Source organism: Westerdykella ornata (genome assembly GCF_010094085.1).
Source record: "Westerdykella ornata strain CBS 379.55 unplaced genomic scaffold EI97scaffold_14, whole genome shotgun sequence".
Taxonomy (NCBI): domain Eukaryota; kingdom Fungi; phylum Ascomycota; class Dothideomycetes; order Pleosporales; family Sporormiaceae; genus Westerdykella; species Westerdykella ornata.
In genome coordinates this window covers 153,473-167,391 of record NW_022986864.1, presented here as the reverse complement: position 1 = coordinate 167,391, position 13,919 = coordinate 153,473, and the positions used below count along the sequence as shown (strand labels likewise).

Sequence of the window (13,919 nt, the reverse complement as noted above, 5' to 3'; positions counted from 1 at the left end):
CAACTCCCACTTCATTGCCAAAACATATTCCTCTCCGCACATCGTCTACACTATCTCAGCACCCCATCTTACCTTTCTATCGATTACAATGGCGCCGGCAGCGCTCCCCTCCGAACTCGTCAATCTCCTCGCCCTCCACTCCTCGTTTCTTACCGCCTTGTCACTGCATTACGCGCACAATGGCACCGCTACACCTGTTGACCTGCGCTCTCTGACACAATCAATCTCAGCAGTGTGGAAGAAGCGAAAAGTCACGCTCGAAGACATCCGACTCTGCGTAGGCGTCTTAAGCGCCGGCCCCTCAGGCATCAACAACCCGTTCTTCCTCTCCGACTACACCGGCGGCAAGATCTGTCTCGAGATACGCCCCGAACACAAGCAAGCATGCAACCTAGGCCCGCTCAACGAAGAAGCCCTGCAATCCATGTTCATGCAAAGCCTCGACGACCTGTGGAGGACGTGGAACACGTCGCAGGGCTCACGCACAACACTCACAGCCCGGCCCATCGCTACACCCCGCCGTCGCGGCCGGCCCCGAAAAGCCGACACAACGCAGAAATCAATGGAGGTCTTCGTAGTCGACGACAACGCCTTGGCGAAATTCATCTCGCAGCTCCCCCTCGCGGAAATCACGCTCTGCCCCGCCGTCGCGGCGAGCGCTCCCATCCGCGAAAAGGGCCGCAAGCGACTTCGCGAATTGAAGGAGAGCGCGTATCAAGGCCGCATGCAGAAGAAGTTGCGCGAAAGCACAGGCAAAGAGAACGAAGACCCTATCGCACAAACTCAGACACAGGCTACGCAGCCCAAGATCACAGAATTCGCAGCGGTGCGCAAGTCGAATCTGCTGGATCGCATTCTGGCGAAACAGGCTGCTAAAGCGGCGGCTCCGGCTCCTTTGTCGCCCGCTGAGCTGCAGCGACAAGCGGCGCTCCAGCGCTCGGAGGAAGTACTCGGCGTGCTGTCCCTTCTGGCTGCAGGCAAAGGCCCCGGATCCCGCGTCTCCTTTTCAATGTCGACGCTCCTCCAGTCGCTGCAGAGTTCGATCCGTAGTCCGCTGTCGAAGGAGGAAACGCTGAGGTGTGTAGAGGTGTTGGCGAATGAGGTTGCGCCGGGGTACGTGTCTATTGTTAGGATGGGCGCTATTTCTAGCGTGGTTATCAATCAGCTTGCGAGGCCCGTGGATGTGAAGAGGAGGCTTGCTGCGCTGGGTGTTGCCTAGGGGACGTTTTTGGATATGCGAAGGACGGGTTCGTGGCGTATATGGCGTTTGCTGGGAGTATGGGTATGGGACGGGCTGGGTGGGATGGCCGACTTGCAGCGGGATACCTATATCTTGGTTTTTGTCGTATTTGTTTACTGTCGCATTTTGCAGGCGCGTGTTCATTGTTTTCAGCGTAGTGCACTCGGGCATCGCTCAGGGTTCTAGCATTTCCAATGCATCTTTGTAAGCGGCCAGCTGTATTCCGTTATACGCAATGCAGGTTACTCCGGTCATGCACCCATTGGATCCCATGCATCACTCTCAAACTCCCTACTGTAGTTCTCAACAGATCAAAACCACTCCAAAACTCGCCGGATTGCCTGTAATATAATATACAAGTATATCTCGTACGAAACCCACAACCCAAATACAAAGTACACAGCCCGACTCTCCCGTATAAAATATCTCCGTCCGCTTCCAACCCTTGGGAACCAAACTCCATGCTCCGATTACTCATCGGAATACCGTTCATAAGCGCACACAGTCTTACAAGTACAATAGACGATTTGTATCCGATGATGTATGCCTAGACGATATACACAGTACTTAGTAAATTCCGACTCGGCCGCTTACTTTCCCCCTCGTTTCGCGCCGCGCTCCGGACAGGACAGGACGGGGAGTCTCGGACTTAAGCCCCTCCCTCCCTCCATGCTTACACGCCAGAACCTCATTGCTGTGCCTCACTTGCCGCAACGCTCGGCAACGGCTCAAGTCAGCGGCGGCCCTGGAGTAAATAACTCCGCTGTGAAAGATGTTGCGGCGGAGTTTGATATGGGATAGATTAGTTGGGTGGTGTGTGGTAGCTGTAGGTTGTGGTAGGTAGGGGATGATGTGGGATGCACCCTACAGGCAAGTGAGTGGTAAGACAAGGGACATGGACATGGAGATAGCGGATGGCGGAATCCAAGGATTGGAAGCCTGACGGAAAATGCTGGAGCCTGAGAGGGAGGGGATGTATAAAATACGGCATCCAGATCCTCCTACCGAGCATTTCCACGGCATCCTCCTAGACTCCACTCCAGAGTTGCGATACACACACACCAATACACACACAACACACACCACCCTAACTATCCACAACACCGCATGTTCTGCGACCGCCTCCTCGACCCCAAAGGTACCGCCTCCCTTGCCTCCAAAATGTCCACCCGCTACGCCGCCGCCCACGCCCAACCCACCGGCGCCGGCGACGCCCGCCCCACAGCCCTGCAAATCATCCACGACGAGAACCTCGTCAACGCCCTCGCGGACAAAGTAGTCCTCATCACGGGCGTCTCAGGCGGCATCGGCATTGAGACGATGCGCGCCCTCCACGCAACGGGCGCCCACGTCTTCGGCACCGTGCGCGACCTGTCCAAAGGCCAGAAAGTCGTCTCGGACATCCTAGCCTCGAACCCGAATGGCGGCAAAATCGACCTGATTGAGATGGATTTGGGCAGTCTGGACAGCGTGCGCCGCGGCGCGCAGGACTTCCTCGACAAGAGCGGCGGGAAACTGAACCTCTTGATCCTGAATGCGGGAATCATGGCCGTGCCCGAGGGCAGGACGAAAGACGGCTTCGAGTTACAATGGGGCACGAATTACGTCGCGCATTTCCTGCTGTTCCAACTGGTGAAGGGGGCGCTGCTGGAGAGCGCGAGTCCCGCGTTTCCCAGCCGCGTCGTCAGCGTTTCGAGCCTGGGGCATCGGTATAGCAGTATCCGGTTCCACGATTACAATTTCGAGAGGGAGCCATATGACAAGTGGTTGGCATATGGGCAGAGCAAGACGGGGAATATTTGGCTGGCGAATGCGATTAATCGCAAGTATGCGGGTAGGAATCTGTATGCTGTTGGGCTGCATCCGGGCGTCATTATGACGGGCTTGGCTTGGGCGCTGGATGAGAAGGAGGTTGCGCAGATTATCACGCCGGAGGCTACGAGGATGCTCAAGTCTCCTGAACAGGGCGCCGCGACGAGTGTGCTTGCGGCCGTGGGGAAGGAGTGGAGGACCGTAGGTGGGGTGTGGGCGAGTGATTGCGCCGTGCAGGGGAGGATGCAGGAAAATGTGAGTTTCTTGGAGGACCAGGGGTATGCGGATTGGGCGTTTGATCCGGAGGGGGAGGAGAGGTTGTGGAAGGAGAGTTTTGCCATGGTTGGGCTGAAGGAGGAGTGACGCTGAGCAATCGTCAAGGCTCGGAGAGGGAACAGAGAGCGGAAGCTTGATATCTCTTTTTGCGTTCGCCTTCGAGCACTGGGTGGGGTGGAGGTTTGCGATTAGATTACTGAAATTAATAGACACATCAGAGCCATGAACGATTCCAGGTAGTCAGAAGTCACCGTCCTAGGTCCCCTGCCTGTTCCTGCCGCTGCAGCAACGGTCCTAGAAGGGGCAGATGGAACGAAGTTGTCGCCAGTTTCGGACGGGGTAGGCATCGGCTCCTGAGTCCGTGCTGGCGAGGAAAATGCCACTGAGCAAGACGTGGGCGAGGAGAGAGCGCCGGTGGGCTGGCCTCCTACAGTGGAGCTCGGATCGATGTAAACGTTCGGACAAGCATTAGCGCACACTTGGTAGTCTCCAGCGGTGGTGTTGTTCAGTGAATTTTCTGCGCAATCCTGCACGCACTCGTAACTTTCGCAGGGAATCCCGTCGTCGCCCCACAGCGTATTGCCTTGCAATCGGTAGCTGCCCCAGTGTCCAGTTGCTCCTACAAGCTCGAACACGTTGGATTCGAACGATGAGCCGTAGTAAGAGCCGTCCGTTTGCAGCGTCCTTGCTTTCAAAACGTAGTGCTTGCCGGGTGGTCCTACGCTAGCTGGGATAGAGAAGGTGAAGCTGGTGTTGACATAGAGTACATAGCTTGGAGCAATATATACGGAGGCGTCGCAGAGGGATTGTTCGTGCACCAAGTAACCTATAAAGATAGGTAAATAGGGGAAGGAGGAAAGGTCTGAACCGACGAAGACATACAGTCCTCATGGTAGAAGGCAGGATTCCGCTGCTCTCCTGGACGAGTAGCCAGATAGACGCGGAACGCATTGCAGTACGTGGTGTCGAAATTATGTACTTCGACATCGACATAACCCTCGACCTCGGTGCCGGTATGAATCACCTCAGGGATATGGATTGCAGGGGGAAAATCGTCGAGGGCGAGAGTGAACGACAGAAGCTGAAATAGATGAAAGAGTGACTTCATATTAGGAATGTGACCGAATAAATCATTAAAATATGTAATTGAGCTATATTTCAAAAAAGGAGAGACGAAGATAATGAATCGAATGGTATCTGGTCGGAGAAACATGAGGCCATCTCCGGAATACTCACGATGCCGCTTCAGGCCAAGCGGCGACTGGCCAAGGTGTGTTTGATTGGCTTGAGGTCTGAAATGGAGTCAGATTACCAAGTCTATCCCGAACCTTGGAAGAACAGAAGTGGTTAAATAACCAATAATCAATGTGTTCAGCTGCTGAGAACATGCCTTCCAAAGATGTGGAGGTGAGGGGCCCTCGTCGTAGAAACCAGGAACCAGGATGACTCAGCCGCCACTTCCACATGAGTCAAGCGTCTCCCGAAAAACATCAACCCCTCCACATCGCCGCCAAAACATTGTCTCCTCTACGTTTGCGGCCATGTCTATTGATTTCCCGAAGGAGGAGGAGCGCATCCTCGCTCGCTGGAAGGAAATTGACGCCTTCTTGCGCCAGGTTGAGCTCGTAGGTTTCCCCAGAGTAACTGAGCGCAGCGATCCCTGCAACAGTTGTGGTTAACCTCCTTGGTTCATAGTCAAAAGGCAAGAAGCCATACACCTTTTACGATGGCCCTCCGTTCGCGACAGGTCTACCCCACTATGGCCATCTTCTCGCCTCTACCATCAAAGATATCATTCCTCGATACTGGTCCATGAAGGGCCACTACGTTGAGCGACGCTTCGGTTGGGATACCCATGGCGTACCTATCGAATATGAGATCGACAAGGAATTGGGCATGTCTGGACGAGACGCGGTGCGCGAACTGGGAATTGCCAAGTACAACGAGAAGTGCAGGGCGATTGTCATGCGCTACGCCAGCGAGTGGAGACACACCATTGACAGGCTCGGTCGGTGGATTGACTTTGACAGAGATTACAAGGTATGGAGGATAAGAGAGATTGCGGAATATATGCTTATGCTAACTTGCATAGACGATGGACCCCAAGTTCATGGAAACCGAATGGTGGGTGTTCAAGCGACTATTCGACAAGGGCGCAGTGTATCGTGGTTTCAAGGTTATGCCCTACAGCATGGCGCTCGGAACGCCTCTTAGCAATTTCGAGGCCTCGCAGAACTATAAGGACGTTCAAGATCCAGCGGTGGTAGTATCCTTCCCTCTTGTAGACGATCCGACTACGAGCTTCCTCGCCTGGACGACCACGCCATGGACGCTGCCATCCAACACTGCACTCGCTGCACACCCTGACTTTGAGTACATCAAGATCCTCGATGAAGCCTCCGGCAAACACTATATTCTCCTCGAAGCCCTCCTGGGCACCCTGTACAAAGACCCCAAGAAGGCGAAGTTCAAAATTGTTCAAAAGTATAAGGGCAAGGATATGCTCGGCTGGAGATACGAGCCGCTATTCGACTACTTCTACGAGGAGTTCAAGGATGTTGGATTCCGGCTGGTGAATGCCACATACGTTACGGCTGATAGCGGTGTGGGTATTGTCCATCAAGCCCCTGCCTTTGGTGAAGAGGACTACAAGGTCGCCGTGGAATATGGAATCGTCACAGAGGATCGGCCTCCTGTCAATCCGGTCGACGACCAGGGTTGCTTCACATCGGCGGTTCGGGATTTTGCAGGCCAGAACGTCAAAAAGGCCGACAAGAACATCATCAAGCACCTTAAGGCTCTCGGAAGGCTTGTTGTTGATTCACAACTTACCCACAGCTACCCATTCTGCTGGAGGTCCGACACGCCTCTAATCTACCGGGCCGTTCCTTCCTGGTTCATCAAGATTCAAGACATCATCCCCCAAATGTTGGAGGGCATTCAAGAAACGCATTGGGTGCCGTCTTTCGTCAAGGAGAAGCGATTCGCAAACTGGATCATGAACTCGCCTGATTGGGCAGTGTCGCGGAACCGTTTCTGGGGAACCCCCCTCCCTGTGTGGGTGAGTGATGACATGAAGGAGGTGGTGTGTGTAGGCAGCATCGAAGAGCTGAAAAGGTTGAGCGGATATGAGGGCGAGATTACCGACCTCCACCGAGACAAGATTGACGACATCACTATTCCGTCCAAGCAAGGCAAGGGCGTTCTGAGGAGAAGTCCTGAGGTTTTTGACTGCTGGTTTGAGTCCGGATCTATGCCTTACGGTAGCGCGCACTATCCGTTTGAGAATGTGGAACAGTTCGAGAAGTCTTTCCCCGGTGACTTTGTCGCTGAAGGCCTGGACCAAACGCGTGGTTGGTTCTATACGCTTACTGTCCTTGGAACGCACCTGTTCGGGAAGCTCCCCTTCAAAAACTGTGTTGTCAATGGCATCGTGCTTGCGGAAGACGGCAAGAAGATGTCCAAGCGCTTGAAGAATTACCCGGATCCTCTCCTCATCATGAACAACTACGGCTCCGATGCCCTCCGTCTGTACCTCATCAACTCCCCAGTTGTCCGCGCCGAGACGCTCCGTTTCAAGGAGGCCGGTGTTCGGGAGGTTGTGTCGAAGGTTTTGCTGCCTCTGTGGAACAGTTACCAGTTCTTCGAACAACAAGTGGCCCTCTTGAAGAAGGTTGCTGATCTGCACTTCGTTTTCGATCCGTCGGCCGAGAAAGAGAACACCAATGTACTTGACCGTTGGATACTGGCATCGTGCCAATCTCTGCTCAAGTTTGTCAACGAAGAGATGAACGGATACCGTCTGTACACCGTGGTTCCGCGCCTGCTTACCGTAAGTTTGAGCCAACGCGGCGTTACTAGATCTAACCTCTATAGTTGATTGATAACACGACCAACTGGTACATCAAGCTCAACCGCAGGAGACTGAAGGGCGAGTACGGCTTGAAGGACACCACTCATGCGCTTAATACTCTCTTCGAGGTTCTCTACACGCTCTGCCGCGGTCTCGCCCCTTTCACGCCCTTCATTACCGATAACATCTACCTCCGACTTCTACCCCACATTCCAAAGGAGCTCCGCGCCGAAGATGACCGTAGCGTCCATTTCTTGCCATTTCCCGAGGTCCGGGAAGAGTTGTTCGATGAGGTTGTCGAACGCCAATTCAAGCGCATGCAAGCCGTTATCGACCTTGGCCGCATCAGCCGTGACCGTGCCAATAAGGGTTTGAAGATCCCTCTTAAGACCCTCGTCGTCATCCACCCTGATCAAGAGTACCTCGACGACATCAAGTCGCTGGAGACGTACATCCAAGAAGAGCTCAACGTTCGTGACCTCATTCTCTCCAATGATGAAGACAAGTACAACGTGCAGTACTCAGTATCGGCAGACTTCCCTGTCTTGGGCAAGAAGCTGAAGAAAGATGCTGTGAAAGTCAAGAAGGCACTGCCCACGCTGAAAACCGAGGATATCAAGGGCTTCCTCAAGAGTGGAGAGATCCTTGTAGATGGCATTCGCTTGGAGCGCGAAGATCTGATCGTGAAGCGTGGTCTGGCAAAGGACAACAGCAACAAGGACCAAGAATTCAACACTGATGACGACGTTCTCATCATCTTGGATGTCGCTAGCTATCCTGAACTTGAGCAGGAGGGCCTGGCTAGAGAGATCATCCGGCGCGTGCAGGTGCTGAGGAAGAAAGCTGGCCTGGTTCCCACCGACGATGTTGGCATGGAGTACCGGGTGCTCAGTGACCCGGATAACATCGGTCTTGAGGCTGCATTTGAAAACCAGAAGGCATTATTCGAGAAGTCGTTACGACGAAATGTCGATAAGCACGTCATTACTGAGTTGGAGGGGAAGATTCCCGAGGGCAAACAAGAGGAGGTCATTGTGGAGGAAGAACAAGAGTTGCACAAGGCAACGTTCTTGTTGAGGTTCGTGAAGCTGTAGAAATAATGAAATATGGGAATCGCCAGTTGGGCCTCGTTGCTTAGAGGACCCCCTACATCTTATGCTGGTATGATAGTACGATAGAAATGGACGATATTTGAGGAGATGCAAACTTTGTGCCGCCCCATGACAGCCTATGTCAAGACTTGTGGGTATAGAACATGTCCGCGAACATGCTCTGGAAGAATCCGAACGATCAATGTGCAACATGCTGTCATCTTCTTTTACTGGCCGCCTGATACCCCTTAGCATGGTTCACTCGCAGATAGAACTGAACTCACCACAAAGCATTCCCGTAGCTTCATGAATTCGGCGCTACATTTATCTTTGTATACGTTGTTGAAGTCTGCGGTTATGCATTTCCCGTATACTGCGCCCTTGTGGACAAATGAGCACCGGGAATTGTAAGTAAGTTGATGTGGAGAACTTGTCGTACCTCTTTTGAGCACTTGGCAGCAGCGGAGGCAAATTTGTCGATGGGTCGCGTGAGAGTGCGCGCTTGGCCCGGCATAATGCTGCGTTCTTTTCTCTGTTGGTGTTTGATGTAGGGGTTGACACTGTCACTTCACCACTCCTGTTCTGATTATCCGAAGTGTGTTGAACTAGATGGGGGTAAAAAAGGTGAAAGTGACTGAAGCTTGAAGTCCAAAGTATGACCTAAGCGACAAGGATCCAGCTGCAACTGACTCGAGTCCTGTTAGCTCCCGACTAGCGAGGCTTGGCAAAGCGGGCATATGTGAACGACCGTCATCAAACAAAGTCGCGTCTTCAACCACAAAAGTCGGTCCTTGGAACAGTAGGGGAAACGGCTGGCAGCGACGAACTGGCGAGAGAATGTTTCAACGGGTGGCGCGCCGGACTCATTTTGTTTCATTTTGGTCCTCACCACGCAACGGCCTTCCTTAGCCACGCGACGCGCCTGCTTTTCGCTGCTGCGCACTTGAACGCGTCGATTCCGAACCCATTGACAGGTGGCTTTGATACAACCCTCCCACGCGCACCCGGCGCATCAACCTGGAGTCAGATTCCGCTTTCTAGCGGTCTCATACTGCCTTCTCATGCCGTCGAGAAAGCGTCCTAGACCCCCAAGTCCCACCTTCGAATGCCATCCTCCATGAGTGCGCCCAGCAATGACATTCCGCCATTGACCAATGAGGGTAAGTTGAACTCCCTTCGTACTGTGAAATACCTGTTAATTCCTGATTCAGAGATTGAAACCCTCTATGATATCGTGCGTGACGCGCAGTCACTGCCCGACCCTCCATACCGCGCCCTCTTCAAAGCCTACGATCGCATCCTAGCGCAAAAGCGCAAAACAGACAATGATGGTCGCTACTTCACGTTTCTAATTCGCATGCAAGATGATGCCCTATCGGGGCATGAGGAGCTTGTTGACAGATTCCAGCGCCTCCTGGCAGCGCAGGGGATACAGGTTGAGATTGATCCCGAGGGAGAGGGAGTGGAGGTGACCACCAATTTGGATATTGCAGCTGAGAGCGGTCCAATTGCTACTCGAAATGCTGTCCCTTTAGCCAGATCAAGGCGGGGAAGTTTTGAATCCTTTTTTGATGGCAGTGCGGACAAGGTGCCTGGAACCGAGTATGATTTGCCCGTTCGTTCAAGGCGATTGTCGGTTGCGGCATCAGATACAGGGGAGACACGCGACGCTCGGCGCATGCGCCCGGGATTGGCTGGGCATGCTCCCTTGCCACGACAGCTGCCATTTCGCGGGCGAGTGAGCACTGAGGAACACAGAAGGGCAGCATCTGTGGATTACGCTTCTCAACGTCGACTAAGACGTACTGGCTCCGTTGACAGCCGTGGCAGCTTGCGCATACGTCGAGATGAGGATACTGGAATCCAGGACCTAGGGGATGGGGAGGGGGAATTCAGCGACCACACGGATAGCTTTGACCGTTCGCATGTCCAAATCCCCGGAGTAAATGTACCCCTCCCGGACGCAGGAGGCGGACATCAGGAATACGGATTCCCCACCACGCCTTACCGGCCGTCGGATACGCAGATTGAACGTGATGCAGAGACTTTTGTTTACCACCGTGGGCTTGCCCTCAAAAGAGCTTATCTCCAGAAATGGCGGACCAGATTGGCGGAGCATTTAGATAAGCAGCAGCGCATGGAGGCGGCTGCGATAGCCTTTGAGCGGAGAGTTTTACTTAAAGCTTCGTTGGATTCTTGGCGCATTGCATTCCAATCCCGGCGCCAGGCCGCCGAAACAGAGCGTTTCTTCCAACGACTCGAGAGGAGGGCGGAGAAGGCAAGGAACCTGTTTCTTCTCACGAAAGCCTTTACCCACTGGGCTAAAAGCGCAGAGGATGAAGTACAACGAACGTCAACCGCAAGACGGCATATTCTTCGCACAAAGTACTTCAACGCGTGGCGCGATATAACGGCAGTCAACGAGCTGAAGATCCAGCACTTCGTTCTCGCCAAATTTCTGGATATATGGCGGTCTCGAACCGCAGCAGTAAGGGAGCAAAGCGATTTGGCTGTGAACTTGTACGAGCACAACATTGTGTACAGGCTCTACTGGCAATGGTTTTGGAAATTCGGCGAGCGCAGGGCGCCCATATTGCATCGTATCCGCTTGGCCCGAGAGACGCTGAGGAAGTGGGCTGAAATCGTCACAATCTTGAAAGAAAGGGAACAGTGGGCTAGTCAGCAGCGAGACCTCCAGATTTTGCGGACATCCTTCTCAAAGCTCAAGGAGCGAGCGGCACGAATATCTTCAGCGGAACTTGAAGCCGATGCTTTTCGACGAGCAGCTCTTCTCTCCTCCGCTTTTTACGTCCTTCGTAACCAAGCTCAGCTTGTTCCATTACAGAGACGATTCGTCGAGCAGCGAAATGCCCGGTTGTTACATTTTTCATTTCAGGCGTGGCGCCGCGATGCGCAACATACTAAACAGGCCCGTGAAGTGGATCGCCTGCGCCTTCTTCGTAATGGTTTCACGGCATGGAACGACCGCCTGCGTGTGAAGGCGCTTCAAGAACAGATCGGCGAGAGAATTCAATTACAGTGTCTCTACAAATGGGCTTTAGCTTCACGGGTCTCCCTTTTCCAACGCGTACACAATCACCGGCTCAAAGAAAAACTCTTTTCTGACTGGGCTGCTAAGACGGAAAACCAAGAGAATACCCTAGATCGGGCGGAGAAGAGATTTGCAGCCTTCAAGCGTGCACAATTGCTCCGCTCCTCTCTACGCAAAATCGAGAGTGCCACGGTACAAAGAAGAGGGCAAGAATTTCTCGCGGTATCTGTATACGAGCCCAGGCTCAAACAGCGCATCTTTGCGAAGCTTTTGGAGAAGCACGCGCACCTGCAACAGTTGGATACCTGGGCTGAACGAGCCAACTACTATGTCACGGCAAAGAACGCTCTCAAGCGGTGGCAGGGAGCCACAGAGCACGCTCGGCGTGTCCGCCGCCGAGAGGCATATGCGCATATGAGACGCACAGTCAAGCTCAATCTTGTGCGGCGCACATTTGCTCATTGGAGAGATAAATCCGCAAGACTGGTGGAGTGCCAGCGCGAGGCCGATGACATGGCTCGAAGTCGCGTCGTCCGGACCGCGACGGCACTTCTTCGCCAATGGCACGACCAGATTGCGCATCTGCGTGAGCTGGAGACGCGAGCTGTCCAAACCCATGCACAGAAGCTCAATACGACAACACTTGCGATCTGGGTGGATAAGATGCGTGGGCTGCAGGAAATGAGCATCCGGGCTGTGGCTCTTAGAAACGAGTCGACGCAGATTGCTGCGAGTGGTTGTTTGAAGAAACTGTCGTGGAAAGTCTGGACCGTGAAGCGTCAAGAGGAAACAGCAAACGCATTGAGGGGAAGGAACTTTGAGAAGCATGTACGAGCTATGGTGAGGTTTTGGTGGGAACAGACTGCGGAACGGCTGGCGCAGAAAGAGGAGGAGGAGGGAAGCCCCAGTCCAGCGCGCCGCCGGCAGGATGAGGAGAGTGATGGCGGTGGAAACGAGGGGGATGCGGATGAGTTGGGGGAGTTGAGAGGGCCTGATAATGGGGGCGACGGTGCTGGCGACGCTGGCATACATCACGAGGAGAACGAACCACGAGACGAGACACAGCGCCCGGAAACATGGACGCCATTCAACGAAGATGCCCTTCGGGTGCGAGAACTCGATCTCTCCTTCTCGGTCTCCCCACAACACAGCCAATCGCGCCCTAGAACAGTAGTTGCATCTGCGCCTCGTCCTGCTCCGCTACGGCCAAATACGTATCCACAACCCCAGCCGCGATCAGAACCACGAAGAGGGCGTAGATGGCCTCAACCTACAACATCCATACTCCGCCGACGGCCCCTCGACAACCCATTCCCGCCCATCACGGAAGCATCCGATTCCGCGCCGGAAGCCTCAGCCCTGGACCTCGACACCCATCTCGACCTTGAGGCCGAAGTCGATCCCGCATCTACTTTCTGGACCTCAACGCCTATGCCACCCCCGCGTCTGGAACCCCGCAAAGCCCCAGGGCAGAACAAGCCCATGGCGGCTGGGACGCAGAAGCCGGGGTACCTCAGGACGCCTAGTCGACGTGCTATTGTGCGTGAGCGGACGAGGAACCAGGACGTGCTAGGGAGCCCGTCGAAGTCGCGGGTCGGTGTTGGTCTGAGGGTAGGTGCTCGGAGTGCGCCGCCGGGGAGGGGGTATAGGGGGTTGGGAGAGCGGGGTCTCGGTGGTATTACTAGTTTTGAGGATAAGCTTAGGGAAGGGGGGTTTGAGGGGAGGAATAGGGTTGGGTTTGCGTAGATGGGTGTTAGGGAGGGAGGGTTGTGCAGGGTTTTGGTTTGGGGTTTGGGATTGTTTGGGTAGGAAGTGCTTCTGGATATGGGCTCGATGGGATATATCCAGGCAAGGTGTGGAGAGGTTTACTTGGGGTGCGGAGGGAGTTCGCATCGCGTGGGCAAACGATCTCCTGCGCTTATTACTAGAATGCGCACACATCCGAAGCCTATTGAGAGTAATGTTTAGTAATGTTCAACACTCCTGGAATCTCTTCCTTTGCGTACTTCCTCGTGTCGGTTAAGATATGCCGGTGATTGCATTGAGTCGATGTCCAGAGTAAGGGTTTATTACCAATGGGCGACTGAGATATTCTGTCTGGCTCCATGACAATATCTATAGCATCCGCTCACAGGGGAGGCTAGACGGCGGATATCAGCTAGGGCGATGTTGATTGCGAAGTCATCTTTCGGCTTTTAATTAGTTGACTAAGATGCACGTTAGGGGATATACGTTGCTTTCAGTTTAAGGTTATGTCTTCACTAGTGAAAGAGCGATAAGTTTTGAGTGTACGAGGGTTTTGGGAAGATAGAGCATTGTGGCGTAGGACTACTTCCACCGTGCTTGTAAAGGGTGCTGGTTGGTTTTGGTGGCAAATGTAAGGAATTGGAAGGGGTGGAAGAGTAGGATCGCTGTCACCGCCTTTGTGTTACAGTAGGGGATACTAGATGGGTTTGGTGGCGAACTTGAAATATCGGAAGGTGTAGAAGTGTAGGGCCGCTTTCACCGCCCCAAGAGTCACCAGGCCAATAGTCGGATATATAACTCCACATCCCGCTTTCTTATCGTCGAAGGAACCTCTTAACCTCACTTCCT

General features: G+C 53.7%; 5 protein-coding genes across 5 annotated transcripts; 4 read left to right on the top strand and 1 right to left on the bottom strand.

Moving 5' to 3' along the window:
- Positions 1 to 3: 3 nt before the first annotated feature.
- Positions 4 to 1,405, top strand: EI97DRAFT_434223 (uncharacterized protein). Its single transcript, XM_033798573.1, has one exon. It carries the CDS (start codon positions 89 to 91, stop codon positions 1,217 to 1,219), a length of 1,131 nt encoding a protein of 376 aa, XP_033652910.1. The 5' UTR covers positions 4 to 88; the 3' UTR covers positions 1,220 to 1,405.
- Positions 1,406 to 2,401: 996 nt separating this feature from the next.
- On the top strand, positions 2,402 to 3,415 carry EI97DRAFT_379287 (NAD(P)-binding protein; the record flags this gene model as incomplete). The annotated part of the gene is made up of 1 exon (XM_033795704.1): positions 2,402 to 3,415. The coding sequence occupies one exon, from the start codon at positions 2,402 to 2,404 to the stop codon at positions 3,413 to 3,415; it is 1,014 nt and encodes a 337-aa protein (XP_033652909.1).
- Positions 3,416 to 4,055: 640 nt separating this feature from the next.
- Positions 4,056 to 4,665, bottom strand: EI97DRAFT_434221 (uncharacterized protein). The gene has a single exon (XM_033798572.1). The coding sequence runs from the start codon at positions 4,434 to 4,436 to the stop codon at positions 4,155 to 4,157; it is 282 nt and encodes a 93-aa protein (XP_033652908.1). The 5' UTR covers positions 4,437 to 4,665; the 3' UTR covers positions 4,056 to 4,154.
- Positions 4,666 to 4,684: 19 nt separating this feature from the next.
- EI97DRAFT_434220 (uncharacterized protein) lies at positions 4,685 to 8,390 on the top strand. Its single transcript, XM_033798571.1, has 4 exons — positions 4,685 to 4,953; positions 5,024 to 5,368; positions 5,421 to 7,160; positions 7,205 to 8,390. Exons 1-4 carry the CDS (start codon positions 4,771 to 4,773, stop codon positions 8,273 to 8,275), a joined length of 3,339 nt encoding a protein of 1,112 aa, XP_033652907.1. The 5' UTR covers positions 4,685 to 4,770; the 3' UTR covers positions 8,276 to 8,390.
- Positions 8,391 to 9,051: 661 nt separating this feature from the next.
- Positions 9,052 to 13,310, top strand: EI97DRAFT_400238 (Sfi1-domain-containing protein). Its single transcript, XM_033796434.1, has 2 exons — positions 9,052 to 9,432; positions 9,484 to 13,310. Exons 1-2 carry the CDS (start codon positions 9,378 to 9,380, stop codon positions 13,068 to 13,070), a joined length of 3,642 nt encoding a protein of 1,213 aa, XP_033652906.1. The 5' UTR covers positions 9,052 to 9,377; the 3' UTR covers positions 13,071 to 13,310.
- Positions 13,311 to 13,919: the final 609 nt, after the last annotated feature.

Bases quoted from the DNA above. Each gene is read 5' to 3' on its own strand.
- EI97DRAFT_434223 (XM_033798573.1), top strand. From the start codon at position 89: ATGGCGCCGGCAGCGCTCCCCTCCGAACTCGTCAATCTCCTCGCCCTC.
- EI97DRAFT_434221 (XM_033798572.1), bottom strand. From the start codon at position 4,436: ATGAAGTCACTCTTTCATCTATTTCAGCTTCTGTCGTTCACTCTCGCC.
- EI97DRAFT_434220 (XM_033798571.1), top strand. From the start codon at position 4,771: ATGACTCAGCCGCCACTTCCACATGAGTCAAGCGTCTCCCGAAAAACA. The intron at 4,954-5,023 runs GTAGGTTTCCCC...CTTGGTTCATAG, and splicing joins TCTTGCGCCAGGTTGAGCTC to TCAAAAGGCAAGAAGCCATA. The intron at 7,161-7,204 runs GTAAGTTTGAGC...TAACCTCTATAG, and splicing joins TGGTTCCGCGCCTGCTTACC to TTGATTGATAACACGACCAA.
- EI97DRAFT_400238 (XM_033796434.1), top strand. From the start codon at position 9,378: ATGCCATCCTCCATGAGTGCGCCCAGCAATGACATTCCGCCATTGACC. The intron at 9,433-9,483 runs GTAAGTTGAACT...TTCCTGATTCAG, and splicing joins TCCGCCATTGACCAATGAGG to AGATTGAAACCCTCTATGAT.